This window comes from Astatotilapia calliptera, chromosome 1, assembly GCF_900246225.1.
Source record: "Astatotilapia calliptera chromosome 1, fAstCal1.2, whole genome shotgun sequence".
In the NCBI taxonomy this organism is placed as follows: Eukaryota; Metazoa; Chordata; class Actinopteri; order Cichliformes; family Cichlidae; genus Astatotilapia; species Astatotilapia calliptera.
The window spans coordinates 22,487,294-22,514,204 of NC_039302.1; the positions used below are offsets into that span (position 1 = coordinate 22,487,294).

The 26,911-nt window shown below is 36.9% G+C and overlaps 1 protein-coding gene across 1 annotated transcript in view; it reads right to left on the reverse strand.

Annotated features, from left to right (window-relative positions):
- Positions 1 to 403: 403 nt before the first annotated feature.
- The window catches only part of spon1a (spondin 1a), a 55,240-nt gene continuing 28,732 nt past the window's right edge, over positions 404 to 26,911 (reverse strand). The window contains exons 7-16 of the mRNA XM_026170007.1: positions 17,464 to 17,528; positions 10,224 to 10,425; positions 8,035 to 8,175; positions 7,027 to 7,102; positions 6,739 to 6,921; positions 5,132 to 5,302; positions 4,853 to 5,020; positions 2,279 to 2,443; positions 1,386 to 1,652; positions 404 to 1,301 (exon numbers count right to left, since the gene is read on the reverse strand). Coding sequence (XP_026025792.1) covers positions 1,138 to 1,301; positions 1,386 to 1,652; positions 2,279 to 2,443; positions 4,853 to 5,020; positions 5,132 to 5,302; positions 6,739 to 6,921; positions 7,027 to 7,102; positions 8,035 to 8,175; positions 10,224 to 10,425; positions 17,464 to 17,528 — 1,602 coding nt within the window. The 3' untranslated portion in view covers positions 404 to 1,137. The remainder of the gene's footprint in view (positions 1,302 to 1,385; positions 1,653 to 2,278; positions 2,444 to 4,852; positions 5,021 to 5,131; positions 5,303 to 6,738; positions 6,922 to 7,026; positions 7,103 to 8,034; positions 8,176 to 10,223; positions 10,426 to 17,463; positions 17,529 to 26,911) is intronic.

Sequence of the window (26,911 nt, forward strand, 5' to 3'; positions counted from 1 at the left end):
GAATGCTCCCCAGTTTCTGTCTATCAGAACACTCCTGTAAAACGATTTTGTTGATAGGAGGCTTTTGAATAGAGGTCGTACCGTTTGCTGCTCTATGAATGATAATAAGCAGCAAATTATCCCAATCAGTTTCAGGAAATTTCAAGTATTATTTGCAAACCAAATCAACATTCAGAAATGAATAAAATATCCGTCTCTTAGTATGAAATTATCTTCATTACATTGCCCCCTTGTGGCTATTCTATAGAGCGAGCGAGGCACAACAGGCAGATAAAGCACCAGCCTCAGAAATGACCTAAAGGTTTTAGGCTTGTTGTCCCCATCTAGTGGTAGCACAAGGGTATATAACCGTCCATGTTACTGTGCCTGTTAATCCCCAGAATAAAAACACAGATCAATTTGACAAGCTGTCACATTTACTTTTATTGTAAAGGTGATATTATTCCAAAATATTAATATGTTAGAGGAACAGAGATAAACAAAATGAGGGAAATACATCTAGAAAACATCTACACAAGACTTTGGTAAGAATCTTGGGACACATTCTTATCAAAAAATTCCACTGCAAAAAAATAATACATTTTCTAATAATGCTCCAAACCATATAGATGTCAGCTGTGGTGCATCTACATGTACAACGACATAGCCGGGTATAAAGTCAACTGGGCTTTTTGTTCCCTAGAAACAACTGAACAACTGAAGGCATATAAAACACTGGAATGGCTGGGCACCTGTGCTTTAAAGTCTGGAATATACTGTACTACTTAAGGATACCACAAGATATAACAGTTCTTCTTTTTATGAAAACAATTTATAGTTCATAATTATATTTTTCAAGATATAATATACCACAACAAGTTTACAGTAATGTTGCAAAAGAGTCATGTCAGAGCTAGTTTGAAAGCACAAAAGAATCAGCTTTAAAGTTTAAATCCAGACTTACAGAGAAATGTTTGACTTTTTTTCTTCTGTTAACGACAGCTGACCTGATGTCTGGATTTAACCTATACGGATTCAAGAATGTGTCATTTCAGCCCTAAACAGAGTGCATTGGATCATTGTGCAACAGTGTGCCCTGTACTCTTCCCAGTCCACCCATCCTCCCATCCCCACCACCCACTGCTCCCCTACTCCTTCCTAGCAGGGGTGAACATTACAAGCTCTGATCTCCTTCCTGTCCTTGCAGCTGGACAGCTGGGCAGTCTTAATTTTCTGCTTTACTGTCATGAGGCGTTCTTGAATTCCTCCGCCGCAAATCTTTGTACATTCTGTCCAACTTGACCATGGTCTCATTCTACACCCTAAGAGTAAGAAAAATGAGAAAAAAAGAGGTACATTATAAGTGTTGTAGTCCTGAATCAGCAAAAAGGATGGTGGATACCAACCTGGATGCTCGGAGTTGCCTTCAGCTCTGCCCTGTTTGCTCCTCCTCTTTTCACGCTGTTCCTTGCGACGTTTCTTCTCATCACTGTTGCCTTGTCCTCGGTTGCACTTCCTGATTTTGCACTTTTTCCGCTGGATCGCTTCGGGACAAGGATCTCCGCCAAACTGAGGCTCAAGCATCACCATGCGTGTTCGGATTGTATGACCTTTCCCACAGGACTTATTACACTCTGACCACTCGCTCCACTCTGTCATGACACAGTCTATGGCTAAGAAGAAATATGAAAAAAAAGCCTTAATAATGAGTAACCGTACAATAAATCACACGATGACACAAAAGTAATGAAGGACATTAGTTTTAATTTCTGCATCAAATTTTAGTTAACATTTGGATCACTGTCTTGGAGAAAACGTTCTATCCCTGTGAAGATTCAAGATATGCCTTGACAAAATCCAATACTCTGAGTCATTATGTAAGAGAATCCATGATAATTACCATATAACAAAACAGACATTTCAGTGGTCCATTCATGCAGGAAGTTCAGTCTAATCTTATTTCATTTGTTGAAACAGATCTCAAGAACTCTCAAAAGTGTGACAAGCAGACTTTTTGCTTTTTTCATGTTCAGACAGGTTCAGGAAGGGTTAGGCATGTTGCTACTCACATCTATATCAATATACATCAACGCAATGAGAATAAACAAGAAACTTAGAATACACAAGATAAAGACCAACTCTGTTTATCTGCCCTTTCTTACTGTGACAGAAGTCCCCTTATGAATGTAAATGTTCACATGAAGACTCAAGTTTTCATGACAAGTATTAGATGATAAATGACATAAATTAATAAATTAGAGATGAACATGTTCAGTGCTTGGTTAATTTCATTACTTACGACACTCTGGTAGCATGCACTTCTCAACCTGTTCTAATTCTTCTGTACACTCTCCCAGTTCCACAGGCGACTTGAGCATACGCTGCCGTGTCCTCAAACCCTTCCCACAAGTTACACTGCAATCACTCCAGTCAGACCACGGAGTCAGTAAGCAGGGAATTGTATCTAAGCCAAAGAAAAACACATACTTTTTCTCATTTGCTTAGATGAATGCAATATCAAACATATTCTACAACCTGGTTTCCAAATGAATTGGTGCATTGTGTAAAGTGTAAATCAAAAAATAATAATAATAAAGCAATGCAGAATAGTACAAAGTGAAATAATACCAAGTCAACTTATGAAATGTTAAGACTGAGAAATTTGTCTTATTCAAACACACACACACACACACACACACACACACACACACACACACACACACACACACATATATATATATATATATATATATATATATATATATATATATATATATATATATATATATATATATCTTTCTTGGGTTGATGATGATGAAGAAACCCAAGAAAGAGGAGGGAGACGAGGAACCATCATGGAAGGACAGGCCCCTGCACGGTATGTACCACCGGCAGATAGAGGAGGTGGCTGATATCCAGAAATCCTACCAGTGGCTGGACAAAGCTGGACTGAAAGACAGCACAGAGGCACTAATCATGGCAGCACAAGAACAAGCTCTGAGCACAAGATCCATAGAGGCTGGGGTCTATCACACCAGGCAAGACCCCAGGTGCAGGCTGTGTAAAGATGCCCCAGAGACAATCCAGCACATAACAGCAGGGTGCAAGATGCTAGCAGGCAAGGCTTACATGGAACGCCATAACCAAGTGGCCGGCATAGTGTACAGGAACATCTGTGCCGAGTACAACCTGGAAGTCCCGAGGTCAAAATGGGAGATGCCCCCAAGGGTGGTGGAGAATGACCGAGCTAAGATCCTGTGGGACTTCCAGATACAGACGGACAAAATGGTGGTGGCTAACCAACCGGACATAGTGGTGGTAGACAAACAGAAGAAGACGGCCGTAGTGATCGATGTAGCGGTTCCGAATGACAGCAATATCAGGAAGAAGGAACACGAGAAGCTGGAGAAATACCAAGGGCTCAGAGAAGAGCTCGAGAGGATGTGGAGGGTGAAGGTAACGGTGGTCCCCGTGGTAATCGGAGCACTAGGTGCGGTGACTCCCAAGCTAGGCGAGTGGCTCCAGCAGATCCCGGGAATAACATCGGAGATCTCTGTCCAGAAGAGCGCAGTCCTGGGAACAGCTAAGATACTGCGCAGGACCCTCAAGCTCCCAGGCCTCTGGTAGAGGACCCGAGCTTGAAGGATAAACCGCCCGCATGGGCGTGCTGGGTGTTTATATATATGTATATATATATATATATATATATATATATATATATATATATATATATATATATATATATATATATATATATATATATATATATATATATATGTTTGAATTTTATTCCAGCACTGTGTTGTATTACCACTTCTTTTAATAACACAATTGAATTTGGGAAGTAAGGAAACTCATAGCTGTAATCCTGTTCTGTTCTTCCTCACTCTCTCTCTATCTGCCATAGGCTATTTTTTTGTAAAAGTGGACGGCCTGGACTGTAGACAGCCCAGTTTAGCACCATTTTTTATGGGTTTTGACCTTATCTGTAATGAACTAAACCAGCATCTTGACAAGTATACTTGACTCCATGCTGTGATATAGTGATTTGCACTACAGAATTGTCTTTTAAATGTCGTGCTGCCAAAGTTCTTAATGTCATAGCTGTTTTCATTTTTAGCCGTGTACATTTTATTCTGATATCTCGTTGGATCCTCTGAATGATTTAATTATATAATTCAACACAGGTGATGATATGCTCAAGCTGATATCAACAAAGGTTACAAAAAATATAATAATGTTTTACTATTTTTTTCTGCTTTATTTTTATTAAATACTTTGTAGTTAAACACCTGGTGGAGTAGCTATTACAGAGACATAAAAAGTACGAATACTGTTAATTTAGCACAGCTATGGCATAAACCATTGGGTGATGGTCTAAAGAACTTGTTACGCACTGTATAATCTATGTATTTATTTTACAAAAAATGTTCAAATTTCTTAGTTTTAACATTTGACACTTAAAAATATTGCAGCAAGTAAATACAGTGTATTAATTATTGTATCATTATTGTATTCAGATGTTATTTACATTTTTATACAGCATCCTGACTTTTTTGGAAAGTTGTAACAAATGTTTTATTTTAAATGCAATCAAAACGTATAATTGAAACTTGGAATGAAGGCACTAGAAAGTTTGTCATGAGGGAACAAGGGGAAAAAAATAATTTCAAATGACAGAAGTTCAGGCAATAACTACAGGAAATCCATTTGGTTATATCAAAAAATAGTTTTAACACTTTACATAATGTGAAAACACTGACTGCTGAAATATATTGTGATTGGTGTAGATAGTGTTAATGGGGCAATTTTCTCCAGATTTTCACCGTAGGAGGTTTTAGGATAGTTGTGGACTGAAAATGATGCTACTCACGACATTCTGGCATCATACACTTCTCCACTTCTAGAACCTCTGCCCCACAAATGGAGCCATCTGCAGGCGGCATCTTCACCATTCGCTCTCTCCTCTTCATGCCAAGACCACAAGTGGCACTGCAGACATCCCATTCACCCCATTCTGTAACTAGGCAACTACTGGGAGCTAAGACCAAGAGGAAAGTGCACGGTACAGAAAATTCAGTGTTACTTACAGTTGAGAAGTAATATGTTGATATGAAAGTTTGATAAACGGAAAATGAAAGCAAAAACTCACAGCATTCCTCATTTACCACACAGTTTTCAGTCTCCTCTGTGGGCAAAGTGCAGATTGAGCCATCATCGGGGAACTGTTTAACATAACGCTCCCTGGAACGTGTCCCTGCACCGCAGGACACACTGCATGGAGCCCAGGTTATCCACTCTGACATCATACAAGTGGAAGCATCTTGAGAGTCAAAGGAGAAAGATGAAGCAGCCAATGAATCCAACAAAGGCCGGATGATTTTGGCAACAGAAAGAATTATGAATTTTGACTGTACATAATCACAAATTGCATTGTATTTAATGAAACTGCATATAAAATGTTAATTGTGTTAAATATTCTTGGACAGTATAAGTGTGGTGCCCTTGCAAATTATTTACACAGAATGATTTGGCTTATAATCAAATCTCCCTGAATGACGCAGTTGTGATTTGCTTTTCTGTATTTCTGTTTTCATATATAATTCCTATGTTAACTATAATATTGTTTGTTGTTCCATACTGTTAATCTTTTATCTCTCTGCTGTCTGTTGAGGCAGATGGCCTGTATCCCTGAGTCTGGTTCTCCTGGAGGTCTGTTATAGTTAAAAGGGATTTTTTTTCTCCCCCCTGTTGCCAAGTGGTTGCTCATAAGGGAATAGCTGAGTTTCTTTATATAATATCTACAGATCTTGATCTCATTAGCAACTTTGACAAAGCCAATATGACTATGGAAAAAAAGTTGCTTTCAAATTTATGGTAATTATTAAAAATAAATTTCAAAGTGGAATAACACTATTGTATTGTTCACGATGTTAAGTGATATTACTATTATTATTAATACGAATGCTCTAATCATTCTTACTTTCTTTTTATCATCATAAGTTTGATTGTACCAGAAACACAAATACAAAAAAGTAAGAATGATGTTAGTGCAGACTCACTGATAATGCCCGTGCCACATATAAATAACAAAATTGGCCTTTTTACCGTTTTTTTTTGTTCGTAGTCATTTGTTGTTAAAAGTGAAGGATTTAACAGAGAACAGGAAAATCAAAAATGGCTTGAATGTAGGCATCATGCCTGTTTTAAATGTGGGCGCAGTCTTAATGGACAGCTGAATTCCTCACATTATTTATTCATACGTGTCACGAGTCATCTCAAAATACAGAGCACCAACACCTTTCTCCAAGTGTAATAAATGACAAACTAATGGCTAGGTGAAGTCTGAAAACATAAAACAAGTCTAACCCAGCCCTGAGGCAGTGCTCCGGAACACAGAGTACAATTTACAGCCAAATGTCTCTTATAAATAAATATGCTTAATGGCCTCTTCGAAACAAAGTGTTCTCTTCGCCTGTCTTTCTACTCTAACGTTCCTGCTGCTGTAGAGTGCTACCTCGGGTATTTTATGAATAACAAACAAAAGAAGCATTTCAAAACATGCCATAACTTTTTCAAGACATTAATGGGTACGATAATTATCACAGATATTAAAAATGCTCATAAAGGTGCTCAGTGGATGGGGAATCTGTGGAGGAATCTTAATTAATTATACTGTTTCTCCATCTTCAAAGCAGTCTTCTATTTTTTTCTGGCCAACCCAGTGCGATTAGTTTTTGTTTTTAGATAAATACCCACCCTCATCACTACATCCAGGCCCCATGCAAGGCTCAAAATCCTGAGTGTGTGGGCAGGGAACACTGAGGTCCAACTGTGCCTTCAGCATCCTCTGCCTCATTCGTTTGCCCTTTTCACAAGTGGCCGAGCTGCAGGCAGACCATGGAGACCAGTTTGAGTAGATACATGTCTCAGGAGTATCATCTGCAGGATAGAAAGGGGAATAGGCGTTCTATAATAGCCTACCATTGTTAAGTGTGCTTTTAATCTTGGGTGTGTGAAAAAGAGAAAATGGAACAGGATGCAGACCTTCCTCTTTCTCCTCCTGGGCAATATCTGCTACAATGTCATCCACATTGTCTGGGACAATGTTGCACTGTTCACCCTGTGAACACAAGACAGACATTTATATTGCTACAATAGTCCACCGCTGTGGAAGTGGTTTGTTGCTCTGGGTTTCTGTTTATTCTTGTTCAGTCCTTCTATTCACCTCCTAGGGCTAGCAGAAGCACACAGGTAAGCAAAAGGTCACCATACATTTAAAATGATCCTAGTTGTGGTAGGCACACAATATAGATAATGACTATAGAGTACAGGAATGCATTTCATAATTTGTGGATGTCAACACAGAATCATGCATAAAAAATACCCACAGCTGCCTCTAGATGCCACTGAAGGACTGCTAACCTTTGAGCCCTCTTGCAGCGATAATGTTTCATCACTCCTCATAATTGAAAAAGCTTAATATCTTGTAGAAAACTAATTTAAATACCTGCATTAAATGGTTTAATTAACTAAATGTTTATGCTGCACTTCCTTCACAAGCTGTACTGAACATCACAATACTAGTGCTGCACATATTGCTACTACTGATATCATTATATGACAAAAAATTAACATTTTTTAAATAAACCACTAATTTGTTCATAAGTGGTTTAAATGTACACATTTTTTTCACCGTAATGCCCTAACAGAATGCAGGAAGTGAATAAAAAATGCTCCCTAAGCTTTTTTCTTCATGTTTGGGGAGGAAACCCCTATCTCTCCTCTTCATAAAGGAATCACTGGATTGATGAGTTTTAGTGTGCTGTAATGGAGCTTTCTTCAGATCACCAAACTGATTGCACTGAAACACTTTTCACAACTAAAATACAAAGTGTGGTAAAAAAAAAGAATGATCAACTGTAAACACTGTATAATGACTAAATGTTTACCTTTAGAGGTCGGTGTATGTCTGTCATAATGAAATTGGGTGCATTATATCACTATTCCATCAAAGACACAACCAAGACTTGACTGTTAGGAAAACAGACAAACCTTTCTGGCAATGCGTTCCACCATCACCCTCGCCACAGGGGTAATAGCACCCCCCTCAGGATCATAAAAAGGGCTTTGTGGATGATCCAGACTGGTTAAGGGACGAATTTTTTCCTGGGGCACACTAGGCTTGTTAGGAGACTAAAAGAAGCACAGACAAAGAAGGAAAAAGGGGGAAAAAATACATGAGCCACAAGAAAGTGGAGCTTTAGGATTTTAAAAATAACACTCTGACAAGACTTCTTTGAAAAATACATTTTCACGTTAAGGACAGTGAGCGCAAAGTCACAAAAGTTACACAAAATGCAAGTTGAACAAAGGACAAGTTTCAAAGTCAGAGAGCAGCTGTGGACGAGCAGTGTAGTTTTTATGGGAGCTACTCTCAGTCAACAGTAAAGGTCTGCCAGCAGGGGGCTGATAGAAGCACCACCGCCAGAGGCAGTCTGGAGGCAGAAGACCAGCTCATCCTTCAACCCCCACTGAGGCCACCCAAAAGAAAAATAGAGAAAGAGCAGAGCTGTTTTTGTTTGTCAGAGAGGTAAGGATAAGCAAAAAGGTGAAGAGTGGTCATTAATCAACCGTTACTGTAAAAGTACAATGGTTGAGACTTGATACTCTGTTACAGACCTGTGCGTTTAACAACTTTGTAACAAAGACGCAACGTCTCATCCTTCCAGAATAGCAACAACAGACTTCTTAAAAAGCTTTTGCACTACTGATATGGTCATTCTTTATTCTCAACAACAAATAGTTTTATATCTCAATACTTATTTTATTTTATTTTGGCAATATTTAAATAATGGAGATTAGAACAGTGGAGCCTTTTCATTGCGCTGAAAATGTTGCATTTGGATAGAGTAAACGTAAGAGTGCACTGCATTACTTAGATCCTAAAGACAAAATGAACATTTGTGTTAACATTGCTCCAATACATACAGTTCCAAGAAGGAACTTTTTTTTTGTGTTATTCACATGCAATTTACTGACATTTATTTGAGGCAGAGATCTGCAGTCATTACATTATGTTAAAATGCATGTCAAACAAAAGCCAAAAACTGTGGATTCAGACTTCCCTCAACCAGCATTAAAGAAGAACAATTGTTGAGGCTCATTGCCACAATTGCCTTTTATATTTCTTAGCCTACATACTTCTTTCGGTTCTTCTAGGTCCACTTGTGAGAGGAACAAGGTGTTCCTCTCACAAGTGGTAAATTCACATATTTTAAAATCCACTGCTGAATACAATTTTGTATATTTGTACAGTAAAAAACAGAGGAAGAGAAAAGGTTAAATTAACCGATAGGCTGGCCAAAATAAACAAGAGGCTACAGTTCAGTGGGTGAACTGTATGAGCTCTAATACATCAGCCAAAAGTTTCATACATGTTTAGTCACAAAATTTGGTCGAACTGTAAGCCTAATCTCTTGGTGCTGACAGGAGATATTGAGCATGCAGCACCTGAGAGTGAGGGCTGAAGGAGGGACATTGCTCAAGGCTTTTAGAGGAGAATTGGATGGGCGATGACACTTGAATTGTTGCAGCCTGGCGGTTTGATGTGAGAGAGGGAGTGATTGTGAATGTGGGCAGACAGGCAGATGAAGAGGTTGGTATAATGACAAGGTCAAAATGTGAGTGTGAAGGGAAGTCTCAGCTGGTGATGAGAGCGAGGAAGGTTATCCAGGGGGTAAAAGGCAGAGCGAACAACAGCTTGCAAAAGGCTGCGATTGCCCAGGGAATGTGGGGTTGTAACCTTATTTGAGTGGGGGACACTAATGTTGTTGTTGCATCATTTTCAGAAGGTTTTAGTTAAAATTAGTTAAGTCAAACCTTAACTGCTTATTGAGCATGCATTAAGACAACTTAACTAATTAAATTAATAAGCTATTATGTTAACAAGTTTTGATATTCACATACAATGTTTAGTAACATCTCAGTAGTAAATTGTACAATCTTACATTTTAACAAACATAGAAACACTGGTATAAGTGCTTTCCTCACCATATATTAGATTAATGGTAGTTCCTCATGTTTCACTTTAGGAACGGCTGATGTCACAACAAATTTAAAAACATTTTACATAGCACAAGCACGCTTAGAGCAAAAACAGAAAAAAAAAACACTTTACTGTGCCATTGTTTGAGGGTAAATTAATAACATATTACATTTAATTTTATAAAATTTGTACCCACCTCATATGACACCCCACTATCAGTGCCTGCATCCCAGGGGATTAGGTCCTGGACCACCTTTTGGACCCAACCACACTCCTTTGTACACAAGTCCTCAGCAGACAGACCTACATTCCAGTCTGGACTGGGCCCCAACATCGTCAGGAAGGACATGAGGTGACGTGTCCGGTCTACTGAAAATTCTGCTGAGGGGGCAGCCCGCCTGAGGAAGAGCATGAGTATGAGTTCTGAGTGCATCAAACCACTTCGTGAGTAAGGGAGAGCCCAACTGACAAGTGGGAATCTCCAAAGGCTGTGGCACACAATGGATGTGTCCTTCATAACACCTTAGGGTAAGCTGCACCTGTTCTGGACAAAACGTAATCCAGTAATGCATTTGCTGTATCCTCATGTGTTTGTGGGGCCATGCATTTTCAATTTTGCCCTCAAGTGTCCCAGAAATGAATGAAACAGTTTGCAGGTTACTGAGATTTCTGAGGTTGTGGAATGTTTAATCAGTCCATCAATCACAAAAGAGATATCCAGAGTTAGCTGAACCGAATCAGGTGTCTTTAATGTTGTGTGCACATTCAAGCTGTGATGTGAAAATAAATATTTTGTACTTCTGGTTCCTGGCACATTGGATTTTGCCATGCAACTTGGTCCAAGATTATTATAGTTTCACAAAGGTTAATATAAATTGAAGCAGAAATAAGAAAAACAACACTCTCAATATTATGCTCAGCTAGAAGGAAAGCTTATCTAATATTGGAATATTGTGGAATTTTACAGGCAGCATATAAGAAGATAAATATACAGCTTAAAAGTCATAGTAACTGATAAAAATTTCTTTGACATTTTTTATAGATTCAGATTGTCAGACCACATCTATCTCCACACTACATTTACTCTGTTCTAACACTGGAGACTCACACACTTGCACCATCTTACTTGACCAATGATTAACAGCAAAACTAATTGCAAGAATTTTTCCAGATAACAGAAGAATATTTAGGAGCAAGAAGCTTCTTCTAAGAGATACAATTAGCCAGTGATTCCTCTTCACCTGTCATCATGGCTACATAAACCTATGACTTCAGCCAACTCTGTCCTGCACTTGCACATTCTGCTAATGATGCCTCTGAGGAGCTGAAATAACTGTTATCCCCTGAGAACACACAACTTGACTCAACTCCCCCGGGTCTCCGTTCAGAGAGTACTGCAAGTCTCCGCTTTATCTCAGAGTGCCACCTGGGTTCCACAAAAATGTCAGGTGTAATTGACAGAAAAGAAGAGACAGAACACGGCTGGTTGCAAATAAGGCAGGGGATTAATCACCCTAGATAACCCCAGTGAAATGTTTTACTAATTCCAAAATGTTTTGGTTTATAAATACGCGCAGGCGTGTTTTTGGAGAAGAGAGTTGATATAAATTTTAGTAGGTGTCAAAATGTTGGTACAGGGATATATTCAGTCACTCCCGTGAATATGACAGTTTCAAAAATGACTTGTGTGGGCGGTTAATCGGTGCGTTCGTTATGCTTGGTAAAGGAGACATAGACTACTTACTTAAGATAAAAGGAAATGTTTCCTGCATGCAAATCAAACAAATGAAAAACAAAGTTTTTTCTTGACAAAGTTACTTTTGATCGATTTCCACTGCTTCTTATTGCATTGCTAGCAATTGTTTTATATTCTATTATACGACATAAAGCTATTGTTTCATATCACGTGCATGTTTTGTGCACACAACATAAAATGGGCTGATGCTCTCACACTGCTTCCATAATGTTTAGGCTCAAACTCTAAAGAGGCCAATCCATTACCGATGTTTTTTTTTTTTTTTTTTATCCATGGTGAATTAAAATTTGATCATATTTTTCTGGGTTTATAAAATTTTGACAAGATCCCCAACACCACTGGCTGAAATGCAGCCTAAAACAATGAGAGCCTCACCTGTGTTTTACAGATTGCTGTACTGTTGTACTTCTTTCCTGACCCCCTCGGTACATATTGATGAAAGGAAATTTTAGAATTTTTATCACTTCACGAGACTTGTTGCTACTGATTTTCAGTTTTTTCTCTCCGTTTCCCTTCCTTACGAATGATTTCTTAACAGTCACTATTTCAATGTGATCATTTATAGTTCAGCTGAAGGGTGAGCTCCATCTCTCAGGTCTTGTTGGGCTTTTTCCTGTTTTCTTAGGGACATGACTTTCAGATGCTGTTTTGTTGCAAATTGTTTTTTATGTTATTATTATTTTATTTTATGCCTCCCACTTTTTTTTTTCATCCTCCACTTGTTTGGTTTCCTAATTTTTTTAAGGGCACACTGTACACCATACTGAGATATGCCAAGGTTTCTGGCTATAAGCTCTTTGGTATAATACTATTTTATGCCTGTCAAATTGTTTTATCACTGGCATTTATTGGCGATCCAATTCAAGAAATGGGAACAAATGATGTGTTTTTGTGACAGGCTGCTCGGAATAAAGTGCCTAAAGTGCCAATTTAAAATGGGCTTTTTGACAGCTTGTCTGTTGTGAGACACAACACTGGTTCATCGCTTGAGTTATGTCCCCTTTCGTATGCATGACCTAAAAATCCTTTTAAAATGGCCAGGTAATGGAATGAATATGAGCGAAAAAGCAGCCAGTGTCCAAAGTAAAATTCTGAAAGACCTTCAGAAAGCCTGGAAAACTATTGCTCAAGAGCACTTTAAAAATTAGAAGCAAGTCATTGCACAGGACTGTATAATAAAGTACTTAAAGCTTTTAGCTGCTATTCACATAAAACTCACAGAATAACACCATAGTCCTGGTTAGCGGGAGCGGGGAGGCAATAAGAAGCCAGTGTGAGTGTCATGGAGCTGTCAAGCTGCCATTTATTTATTTATCTTTTACAGACCAAAGATAGAAACAGTGAAACTAATAAAAAGATGTTTAGTTGGAAACTGAAAGCGCAACATTGTAGTGAAAAATGTGATTTAGGAGTGAGTCAGAGAATAAAGCGTAGACTCGTCAGAATCTGTGTGAAGCCTTCAGGAATATCTATTATGTTAACGCCCACAACAAAATCTACTGGAAAACTGGTGTTGAAATGGTTTACTGACATCTATTTGGGACTGAAAATGTGTGTGTTTCAGTTTATAAGCAAACGCTGTCAATGAAGTTATGTTTGAGAAGTGGTCTTTAGTAGTTTGTGAAAATAAAGTTGTAACCTTCTTCTAACCTTTAGAAAAGGCTCAAACTGAGATTGTAAGAAGCAACACTTTGTGCACTAAAACTGATTTATTGCATTTTCGAAGAAAAACGATCTGTTTGTTTTAGCGCATCTTAACACAAAACCTCTATCCATACTGATGCTGGTGTTACAGTAGGCTTTGCAATATTTAGGAAAATAAGAGTTTTCTTCTTCAGTGGAAAACAATATTGAAATGATAGTTCTTTTAATTACATGTTAAATTTCTTATTACTGAAACCAACAGCGTTATTTCTGTAATATTTTATAGAGAGACAGTAACTAAGACTGCCTCAGACTCTCACAGTCAGGAAGCTGAGATAGATCATGACATTTACCTGGACTATTTCAGGATCAGTTACTTTTAATACAATTGCCAGCGTTATTTGTACTAGGTGAGAGTTCAGGTTTAAAATATTGTCTTTTAAACAAGAAAAGTACCAGTCTGTACTGACTGCAAAATGATATGACAGTGTAAGGACTATGGAGATAAGAATGAGAAACCTAAGAAAGATAATTTTTCAGATGTTTGTAAACAGAGTGTTGACTCGAAGAAACACCTGCAGCATACTGAGGCACAGAGCTGCTTCTTCACTTTGAGCGCTGAGTAGTTTGTTGGTTTATTTATTTATTTACTCAGTCAAGAGTTGAAAATTTTGAACTTTGGGTAAAAAACAGTGCTTCTTGTGGTTGTCATGTTTCATCCAAAACGTCCAATCAAAGTGAAGAGGTGTTGAGAAACACTACATCAACACCTCATCAACCATCCCAATGGAGATGGGATGCACAAATATTGGTCTCTGAGTATTCATGTCTGTACTACAACAATATTGCTATCAAAGTAATGCAACACATTACTTCCAAATATTGCAGACAAAGCATCTCAGTCAAAAAAATCCTGCACCTGCTTTCAAATACTCTTAGCTGGGTATTTTCAGAAGAGGATCTGGCGTATCCAGCTGACAAAATAGCTTTGTTAGACATGGCAACTTTGGGGAATACTCAGAGAACTGAACTTTCATCATGCTAGCTAGTCAAAAGAGCAAACTGAACATCTGGGGAAGCGATTCTTAGACAATCGGTCTAGCATTTCTTAGACAGATTGAAAAGAGGTGTTTCAGTAATGCTCAGTTTAAGACAATTTGTTTTTTAGCATTAAAGCACATAAACCTATTTTGGCAGGAATCTATAATAAAAGCATATTATTATGGACACTTTAACTTTGGGATAAAGGCCCATCTCTATTCTGTGTTTAGTCTAGGGGTTGTACTTAGACTTTGCACAGAAAAGTCATTCATACACCTAAAGAAGCACAAACATTGAGACACACCACCTTAGACATATGCTCTGGTTTGCTGGTACCTTTAACACACAAAGGTACCAGCAAACCTTATGTTTTGCTTCCATAAATATCCATACACTGTATGTAATTTCATATGCGAACCTAATAAGACTCTTTTAAAAACTACATGGTGCATTTTCTAATTTCATGACTGAAATGTGTACTTAACTCTTTTGACGCACAGTGACCATGGTGAGGGCAATTCTCTGTAATTATTTACATAAAATGTCCTTTCCTTTTTCCTCTTCCAACCAACATAATTGATCCAACACACTCTCGCATGTGCTGTTCATAATCACTGTGTGAAACAGTTAATTGGTTGCATATACAGAGCAGGGTAGGCTAATTAGCCCTTGTGGATATCATTGCTTCTATTTCTGGCTGTGTTCTTCCATTCAGATATTAATCCCATTGCCCTTATTCTAGCTCTGTGGTTGAAGAAACAACACACACACAACAACACACAGGACATTTTTCTATACTAACGGATTAAAACAGGTTCTTGTTGTTGACATGAATGAGAAAGCAAATGACTCATATGAATATAGGGGTAAATAAATAAGCAAACAGTAAGTTAGTGTCGCTGGTGGTTTTCCCTGATCAGCGAGCTCTGATGATCGACTTTAAAATGATAACTTCATCTTAAAAACTTCACACGATGATTTAGTCATGCAAAATCTTTCAAAAACTCACTGTATCATTCAAGCCAGATGATAAAGCAAAAGCAGTTGTAACTGATAATAATATAGACTCTTTTTCTTGCCTCCCATCTTTTTACTTCAAGGTAATCCCATTTCTTTATGTCTTAATGCAGTTAAAATATTTGTAAGATTTAAAAAAAACAAAATATAAACGTGACTTTTTACTTTAAAGTTCAAATATAGACTCAATTTGCACATTCCCCAATGCCTTACAAAACAGCTCCACTGCCTCTAGTGCACTACCAATTAGTGTTAGTGAACTTGGGTGAAAAACTGAGTCATTTTTTCACAGTACTGAACAAACTCTACTGATAAGGCTTCTTGCTTGAAATGGCTCAACAAATCCCTGAAATATTGGTATGAAATCAGTACTGCACTGCAATCAATGATGCATTTAAAGAACCTAAGATGATTAAGATTTTGAAATTTCATCAATTAGAGATAGTGAGTATGTGTTTGTTCCTTAACCTCAGGTCCACGCCTGGGAGGTTGAGAGTTCTGTGCAATATGTTAGCTGTTTCTAAGACTGCACTCTTCTGGACAGAGACCTCTGATGTTGTATCTAGAAGCTGCTGGACCTACTCTTTCAGCTTGGGGGTTGTAGCACATAACGCTCCTATTACCACTGGGACCACTTTGGACTTCACCATTCCACATCTGTTCAAGTTATCCCTTCAGCCTTCGGTACTTCTCCGTTTTTTTCTGTGCTCTTTCTTTCTGATGTTGCTGTCCCAGGGGATTGCCACATCAATCATAACTGTGGTCTTCTGCTCCTTGTCAACCATCTGAATGTCTGATTTGTTGGCCAGCAGCTGCTTGACTGCCTGGACCTTGAAGTCCCACAGGACCTTGAAGTCCCACAGGACCTTAGCTTTGGGGTTCTTAACCACCTTTGGCAGTATCTCCCATCAGGAGCTGGGAACTTCCATGTGGCATGAATGTTCCTCTATGATATCCCAGTAACTTGGTTGTGCCTCTCACTGTATAGTGTCCCATATTGAATTTTTTTATATTACAGCTATGTGCTCGAGAGTCTCTGGGGCATGTTTGCACAGCCTGCAACTTGGGTCCAGCCTGGTTGTTGCCTTACAAGAAAGTCTTTCTCCTTGGAAGCAAAATATGAAGAAATGAGGCTCAAGACTACGATAAAGCACTCTGCCAGCCAGTCCTTTTTCAGTAATGACCGTCTGTAGCTCCTTGCGGAGGGTGTTGATGACTGTGTGTACTAGAATAGACTGATTAGACCATATTCATAATGTTTGAAAAATAATTCACTGTAACTTAAAATTAAAAATTTTAATAATCTGAAATACTGCATTTCTATTTTCATGACCTATAAGCCATAATCATCAAAACTAATTTTTTTTTGAGATACACTAGTATATATCTGAGATATATTGATTTCAAACAAAAATCATCTAATTCCAGAAGTGATCCTAGTCAATTTAGATTAAACTTGTTCCTGTGTAGCAGCTCTGACACATTATAGCCCCATATCACATTATCACATTGCCAGGATTGGGTTTGATAAATTTATGATTTATTTGTTTTTGGTCTGTCATTGATACACTGCAGATCCAAGATACAAATGAGTACCGCGGGCCTTGACAGTTTATTTTTGCTCACAAGCCTTTATGCATCTTTACACATCTAAGTCCTAAACAGTATTAAAAAGCAAGTTTAACTATTTGTATTATTCATTTTATACAATCAATTAGGGTTTTCAGGCAATTTATGAATTTTGTTTATCGATTTATAAGTGAAAAATGTTTTTTTATGTATTATTGTCTAAAAGAGTTTTATTTCACAACCTCAGAAATATTTGAATGCATGACATGATAATTACCTAATTTATTTATTTATATTACGATAACTGAAACGTCCTGGTATAAAGCATAAAATAATGTGCTGTTACATTTCTTATAAACCTTCCAAAACCACAAATAGGCATCATCATAATTAAAGACATATCACTTACACGTTAAGCGGCTGCCAGGCGGGCCACTGTGCTTTCATTTTGATGACGGTCAGGACTTCATCACCCTACAGGAGAAAGATAAATGCACAAAGATTTAGTGTTAGTCTGCTGAAATTATCTAACATCTCACTTCAAAAAGACCAGTGAAAGACTTTCCACACTCTATGACTTGGATACATGTGATATGTGTGGTTAAATAGCTGAAAGCAACGTATCCATAGATAGAATCTATCCTATATAAAACTATATAAAATGTAATGAAATTATTAGTAATTGAATTTTATGGAAATTGTAAAAGCATCATATTTGATAAGACAGTTTGTAGAGCTTTTAATCTGGCAGTTACAAGAACTGCTATTGGCTCTGTTCCAGTTGGAACTCTCCACTCTCAATGACAACAACAAGAAATTACACATACATGCATTTTGTTGTCATCTCTTTGTGTTCGGTTTTCTTCTAAAATATATTCTCTATGTCAAAAATATGGTATCCAATCTTAATTCCATCTGTGATGCTGTATCATATTAAGAAGGTTTATAACCTTTGCGTAAAATCCTCAGTCAGTCAGTTTTAAAACATAAGTTAACGCCACACTTGCAAATTTAAAGCGAAGTGTGAATATGAATATGACGTCGAGTTATCACTTTTGAATTCGTAGGTTAGTTCACATATTAAAAAAGGTTTTGGTTTGTATTTATGCAAAAGGAAACATTTTTATTTTCTCAGGTGTTTTTGTATTTAAAAGAAATGTCAGATAATAATGCAGCATCTCACATTACTACAACTTTGGTGTATTTGTTTTTATCTCGACCTGCAAAGGTGACTGAGGAGAAATGTTTTGGCCATCTAACTTTCCTGGCAGTAGGTTAGAACAAGAGTTTGTTTACCAGTTTGTAAACTAATGAGAAAAGAGCTAGCAAATATTGCTCTACGACCAATAGAAAAGCCAATAACACAACAAGCAATATTCAAGACTACCACAGTAACAAGGATCACAACTGCACAAGGCAAAAATGAACCCTTTTCTGACATTCTAGCCTTTTTGGAAGCTGGAAGGACACGTTTCAGCTTCTTTACCTGCAAACCCAGAAACAATAGAACCATATATTTTTACAATAACTACACTTGAATGGTAACATGTACTCAGAGGGCATGATTCTTGGGAAAAGTTCTTTTGAACCACCTTAGTCAACTTAGCCTTCCACTTATTTGTTTGTAATTGAGCCATATACTGCACTGAATAAAAAAAAAGTGAAAAGGGATGTTTTTTTTTTTCATATCAAAGTGTTAATGAAATGTCACAGTGGAGAGCTGCATGTAAAAGGTAACATGCTGCACCTTTCCTAATATGAGCATCTTTTTTTCTTTTATTGTGAAAGGACCTTCTTTAAAAGAGAATGACAGGAGATGATTAGATGTAATTGATGCCAAAATCTAAACCATTAGACTTTAAATGGGCACAATGTGTACCTGTGGTTGGGAAAATATAAGAGCACTTGAAAATAAACTAGTAAATATAAAGTATCAGGGTTAATAAATTTCTGCAAAGAGTAAAAAAAAAGGACAGAGTAGAATCTCAGTGGTATTCCCCCGGCCGTATCTTAGATAGTGGCCGTCTGTTGAAAGTCTTTTCAGGAGCAGTAAAGAGGATGTCATCTAATATTTCCCATCATTACTCAGTAATTGCCAGATACCCATCACTTAGTAGCTCTCTAGACATTTTAATGGAATGGATAAGTGTCATAATTAATAGGAGACATGTCAGTATCTTGTCCGCAAGCTATGAAGCAGCCTCAGGCACATCTGCCCCTGCCCTCGGTACTATTAATTTTTAATTTACCTATAATTGACATCACCACTGACCTTATCTTCTAGTGAATTTTATTTTATGCTAAAATGTTCCAGTTTTCTCACTCAGAAGTTACACAACATGGTGAAGAGTTGCAGTTGTTAATACACACATAGACAAACACAGACAGTTTCTTACAGTTTCTAAGTTGGCAATAAGTGAAAGTTCACAATATCCACAATATACAGTTTCTTTGCAACTGTTAAAATACATGAATAATGTTTGAGTTTTAATGTTAGTCACATGAAAAATATGTAAAGCAAGAGCATCACACAAGCAAATAGTCTAAAGCACCTACAGCACAACTCCTAGCAAAACAACCTTAGACCCTTATTGACTATGTTTGAAATTGATATGAATTGCTCTTTTTGTAAAAAAGAAAAAAAAGGAAAAACAATGTTTTTATTCCCGTTCAAGAAGAAAGGAACCATCTGTCAATGCAAAATCGGAAAGGAAAGAAAAAAAAAGAAAGGTAAAGGAGAACTGCTAACATCTGAGCCAAGCTACTGTAGCTTAAAGAACTGTTTGACTATCAAAGAGGTTTATGTGTCTATATTTTACTCTAAAAAAGGAAATAAAAATGTTTTATTTTGTAATTGCAAAATTATTACTTCTGAATTACAGAGAGATCATCCATCTTCTGTTGTGTATAAATATTTTAATGTATTAGAAGCACCCATGAAAACAAACACTCCATACAACTTTGTTGCTAGCTTTATCGAGCAGAACAGAGAACACACATTTATTGGCCTAATGAAAAAAATCTGCAACAGATCATTATCTTGGCACAAAATTCCAAGAGTCTGAATTAATTTTTTAATTAACATGTATAACGTTGCACAGATATTTTTTTTCTATGTTTTCTTATCGAGTGCATCTACCATAGATTGTCGTGCTGCTATAAGAAAATCTTTATCGCCTAAGCAACTGGTTACTGCAGCATCACTTTATGGCAGTGCCTCGAAAGACATAGAATATCATGCCATCATGTTTCTGCTTCCCAGATGGCTCTTCATAGAATTTATTAAGAGATGCTTTGATTTCATTACTGTCATCTTTTTTCTGTTACTTTGTTTGTTTCTTTATAATATATAAATATAAGTTGTTTTAATGTTTTATGTTGCAGTTTTCCTGCTTAGAATACTAAATGTTATTGGTCAGCCTACACCACTAATTAAAGGGTTCTCAGTGGAAGAATTATTTCAAATTTTTTGCTTTTCCTCATGTGTATGTCAGAGGCAGCCATAGAGGGATAGAATTTCAAAGATTCGGTGTAAGTAGACCTCCTACTGCCTAAATTGACTATAAATCCAGTAATGACAGGGAAGTCTAAAGCTGAGCCCTATTACCAATGTAACTTGTTCTTTGCTTCCCCTGCAAACACATACAGTAGTTAGCTTTTCAGAGAACCTGTCATTTCCCTCAACTAATTAAATACTGAGCAAAAGCAAACCTATAAATCTTTTGCATTTCACAGGGTGGCAGCTGAGGAACAACTTCTCAGGAAGTCATTAGAATGGACTCAGAAAGTGTCTTTTCAATTTATATGCTTTAGAACAGAAAAAAAGCAGTTACTAATAAATCCACAGCTCTTTCCTGCTCTCACATGTCACATGTCCAATTCGAGTGTTTCCTCAAGTTATAAAAATGTCCATCCGGACAAACATGCAGAATTTCATTTTTCATCAATCTTTGCTATTGAGTAAGTAAATGTATTTATACAGCACCTTTCACAGATAAAAATCACAAAGTGCTTCACAATGAAACCAGAAATTAAAAAAACATAATGTAACACAATAAAACGACAACATAAAACAACAAATTAATTAAAGGCTTGTCTGTATAGAAATGTCTTCAGCTGTTCATTTAGGAAATATGATTTTTTTTCTTATTAGAATCAGAATCAGTGAAATCTATATAAATGAACCCCATTACACTAACACATCATGTCATACAATATAGTTAATTCCATTAATGACTCATCATGTTGCGATAGCAGTCAGATGCTTCTGTCCAACAGGACACACAAACCCAAGTACAAAGTGACATTAAAAATTAAAATATTCTATACAATAAACAAACATTTCAATACGAAACAAGGGCACATTTGTCAATGTAGAGCTAGTAATTACTGTCAGTAACCATTTAATTAATTTTATCTTTAGTTCTTTTTATTAAATTAAATATTAATTTAATAAATATTGATTATATCATATATAATTAATACAAATAATTACCTAATCATGTGACTTTGTCAAATGGGATTTGGAAATATGAAAAAGGAAAAAGAAGTGTTTTATATTTCTTATATAAATGTAAACATTTCTTTCATGGTCTTAAGCATTTGAAAATAGTTCAGATAATGATTTTTTTGCTCATGTTTATCAAGTCTAGAGTGTCTTTTTTTCTAATTATGTTACGGTTACGCATGAGTGTAGCAGATTGACTTATTACTGCTGATGATCAGACTCTTCTGATATAAAAACTGTTTTTTCTGACAGAAAAGTGACAGAATGTGAGAGTAGGCTTTAAAATGTAATAGTTTGGTATTTTGTTTATTGTTTCACAACCTACTAACAAAAATTCAGTCAAATTAAAAACACAACTGTATTCAAAATCTCATGAATTATTCCTCGATTAAACCCGGATAGAGGTCATACTTGAGGTGAACGTGCAGTCTTTTGGTCAAAAACATTGTAATTATTTCGGGAAATCAAAAATGTGCAATAGCAAGGACATGCATGAATAAATAATAAATCTTTCATTTGCATTGGATTTTTCTCTTGACCCTGTTAAAAAGAATCATCACTGGAATGCATCCCATTGACAGAGTCGTCGAAAGCCACTGGGTCAAGCCTTTCCTGCTGGGATAGAACTGACCTGTCGCACTCCCTCACACTGAGGAGATCAGCCATGAAATTGGCTCACAGCGAGCTGAAGGTATAGTCTTTAAGTGCTGCCTCAGCGAGGTAATATCCAAGTTGTGCATGGTTCCCTATTGGACAAAAGGGCAACCATCGGATCTTTCCTTTAACTTCATTACCAAGACAACTGTGCAGGGTGGCTTTTCTTCAGCTGTTCTTCAGGTTAGGCAATGTTTTTATTCACAAAGATGAATTTACTAGTTGTGTACAATCTTTGATTCTCTGATCTGACTCTCAGTAATTTTCTCCTGTAAAATTTTTCACCTTTAAGGTCACACTGCTCCTTCTCCAACAGTCACACAAGGCAGCAGACACGGGGCAGTTCTTCACATGGTTTTATATGGGTAATACAAATTATTAGGTGCCTTACAAATTGGCACCATACACAAATTTGAGTGGCCTAATTTTAAAGCTTAAATATGGTTTATTGCCCCCCAAAAAGCAATAAAAGTTCTAATTAAAAATAAGAGCTCATAAAGAAGTATGTCATTCAGGCACCATGAACATGAAAACATGGAGGGTTTCAGATGAAGATGCTAAAAGAGTCATTATGGTGAGTCGGGAAAAGAGAAAGCATCTGCTAACACACAATCAACACCAATAGATTATTTATAGTATTGTCATATTTGTTTTGTTTACTAATATAATTAACAGATATTACTGTTTAATATTTCAAATATATAACATTGACACACAAAGAAAGGAAGAGAAGGAGAAAGACACTCAAACAGACCTGCAGCTGTTGCATTCTACGCTAGCATAAACATGTTATTTTAAATATTGTTTGCATTCAAATACTGTAATACTGTAAAAAAAACAAAACAAAAAAAAAACCTCTGAAGTCCTTTTCATAACAGAGTAGTATTTGTATCCATTAGAGAAGACACATCATGCAGTGCAGATGACATACTCTCTCATCTTGGAGGGAAAAGATTCATATTGCATGAATAATTTCCATCCAGCCCTGACAAGCGCAGTGAACATTCATTTGTGCTGCTTGATTTAGCATTTGTAATTCCCTGTTAGGCAAGAAACGGCATTTAAACTGGCATCATTGCAAATAAGAAATGGTTAGCAACAGAGTCACAGTGTTAATATGGTTTAATATTGGCTGCATGCCCTACTGACATTTGTAATGGTTTCATATGAATGTGGCTGGAATGGCAAACATACATTTGTTTACACGCTTTAATGCAGCAAAATGAACAATCGCAAACCTGTCCTAAATCTGCATCGCTTTTTCAGTCATGATAGTGATGATAATGTAACTCAAACACTCAACATTTACAGAGAGTAACAAAAACACATAAAAGACTAAATCTGAGAAAAAAAAAGTTACGCAACTTTAGGATATTATGATGTTGTTATTGTTTGTTTTGGCGTTTTTTGTTTGTTCCTTTTTTACTGAATATACAACACAAAAATATGCTCAGGTTAATTTCAAAATGACTTCACATTTGTTTCACATTAAGTTAACCTTCACACACAGCTGTGTTGTACATGGATGGTAAAACAGAAATAGTTATTTAATGTTAGATATATAAACGGAATGACAACTTAATATGTGGATTATGGTGAAGAGACCAAATCAGAAAACATCTCCAACAACTGGAAACACATAAGGCAATGTACATATTTGTATTTGGTTTAGTTACGTATACAAGAATGTATTTGTCACAGTTAGAGAAAGACTGTTTACTTCATTTAGGTTAGAAGGCTTTACAGTCATGACTACACAAATAAACACCTACTATAGGGAACATTCATTCACTCTACTAAGTTTACTACTAAATCTACTCAGCTACCATACTAAGTTTGGATAGTTAATAGTACGTAGTTAATTAAAGCATTTATAAATAGCTTTAGAATTTGAGTTGTGTTTGGGGTCTTCAAATACACTCACATAACTGATTTTTTTTTTATCTGAACACCTGATAAAGCAACTTATTGGCAGAATTCTTTCAGTCCTCAAGTTTTCACATTTTAGGGAAATAGTCTGTAATGAAAACTTGATTTCCCTGTCACTGATGCAGATTCACATAAATTAACAGAATACTCAAATGCCAGGGATAAGGCATAAACATTGTAATACATCACATAGCTTTCATGGTGAAAGCAAATCATTGATTTGCTGATTATCTAACAGAAATACACCGTTCAACCCTGAAGCTGCCATTACCAGCTTTTAAGAGCTGTCACATAATTTATTCCTACAAGTATCCACCAGCTGAAAGGTCAATAATCAGTGACAGAATAAACTATTCAGACTGTTCTTTTGTGTACACTTATTGCCTAACTGCTTTATACTACAAATCTTTTAACTGCACTGTGACATTTTTATTTGTATGCCATACATCCCATTTCTTCTGCTTATCAAAAGTCAGTGTTAGCTGCAGGCTAAGCAGAGTATTCCACATCTCCCTGCCTACAGCAATGTTCTCCATTTCCTCCCAGGGTAGCCAAAGGCATTGCCAGGCTAGCTGCGATATGTAATTCCTCCACTGAGTTCTGGATCTTTTTGGGGGGTTTCTGTCTAGCTGGAAGTAAACCTTCAAAGAAAGGTGGATTATATGGTATTGTATGATGACCAGTGCCCCTAGGACATACTGATTCACTATTTTTTTTTTTCATGATCTGGTCACAAAAATGAAATGAAATAGTCCATTGTGTTGGCAAAATCTGCACCAGAAACAAGACCAGAGCAATTGTTCTGTTACTTTCTCTGCATGTTTTTGTATGTCTGTACCATAAGATACAAAATTTCTTGGACAATAACACCACTTTTGTAATTTTGCCTCTGTACATATCCATAGATTTTAAATCACGCAATCAAGACGGGAACACAGTTCACCGTGCCATCGGCAATTGCAGGTTAAAGCTGTATCATGCAAACAAGTGAACATGGGAACATGATCCAGAAACAGTGAACATTTAAAGTGGACTAAGGCAATGTTTGAAACTGTTCTTTAGTCAGACAAACAAAACTTGAAATTCTTTTAGAAAACATGGCCACTGTGTAACAGGTGGATCAAAGAGGTGAGGAACACTCAGTTCAGAGATAGCCTTCACCTCTGATAGTATGGGGCTACATTAGTGCCTATTGAATTGGCAGGTTGCACATCTGTAAAAGCACTATCGGTGGTGGAAGGTATATATAGGTTTTAAAACACATGCTCTCACCTTCCATATTTCAGGGAGACTATGCTCAACCTTATACTTCCTCTGTTTTAACAGCAAGACTGCCTGGGTGCTGAACTGCCTGTTATTGAGACCTTTGACCAGCTGAAAACATTTGGTACATCATGAAATGAAAAATATGACAAGGACGACAGAGGACTGTTGAGCAGCTGGAATCCTGATGCAATCAAATTCATCAAATTCTTTTAAAAAAAAAATTAACTGTCACATTTTCTCATTTTAAACATCTGATATTTTTTATATGCTTAATTATGAATAAAACATGGTTTTATGAGATCTGCAAATCATTTTACTCACATTTTTGGAGTTGGTGTTGTACTAATGGCTAATGCCACTTCCTAGTGGCTATGCTAACACAAGGGAGGGAACCAATTTCTCACTCAATGCAATAGCAGGAAGACAAAGCTGTGACAATAAAGCTTCTTTTCAGATCCCTCAGGAAGCTCAGCCTCAGCAGACGCTCATATAATCACCATGCTAAAAACATCATTAGTGCTAATTACCATGCAAATACCTCAGTTATTTTGTCACCTCAATATTATTACCATAAGAAAAAAACATATTTCCTGTGTGTGCAGAATTATGCAGATTAGTCATTCATATGCTTTGCCACCGCTAACCTGACCTGACATTGAAGACTCTAAATAACTATTGTGTTAACTTATAATTTGTCTACACGCCTGCAATTTCAGATGTACTTCAATATACTTTCAATGAATAATAATAATAATTATTATTATTATTATTATTATTATTATTATTATTATTATACAGAACTTCCAACATTGTTTGATTATTGCATAATGCTCTTGGTAATAAGATGTGGGTCAGAAGGATTATTCTTAATGAAGAGATGCCAGAATATCCCTTCTGTATTTAAAATGGCCAAACTATTCCCTAGGACAGTACAATTATGTAGAATTAAGAGCTGTTTTCTGCCTCTGAGCCAAAGCCCCACTTGGTCTAAAGCAGTCTTTTCCCCGGGTGAGATACGAGCATGTCTGATGTTGTAATCAAAGTTCTGCTCAGGAATCTCTGATCTGTCTGTCCCAGCACGTACTCCAAACTATTAATAGACATAAAAAAATTGCTTCGAAATTCCAATGGGATGCAAGCTGGCTGTTATCAGCGCATAGCGTAAAGGCTTACGCAGCCTTTAGGTGTTAATTAAATCTCCACTGACATTCCCATATCCTGCCCTGCAGAATAGGCTGCAGCTCAGATATTGCATAGGTGAAGTCACTTCAGTCACACCAATCTTGCTCAAAACAGGACAGGAGAACATCCCACAGGCTATGGGGAAAATGTGGTGACAAGTGAATCATCCATGCTAAAGGCAGATGGGTTTGCAAGCACTCACTACTTCTCTAGAGAGCTATGAATTGATTTGCTGACCATGGTTGTCCTCAGTGGCAATCTCTGAGCCTTGCAGCACAGTCTGGAAGGCTATAGTGCTGCCTGGCACACTCATTCATCA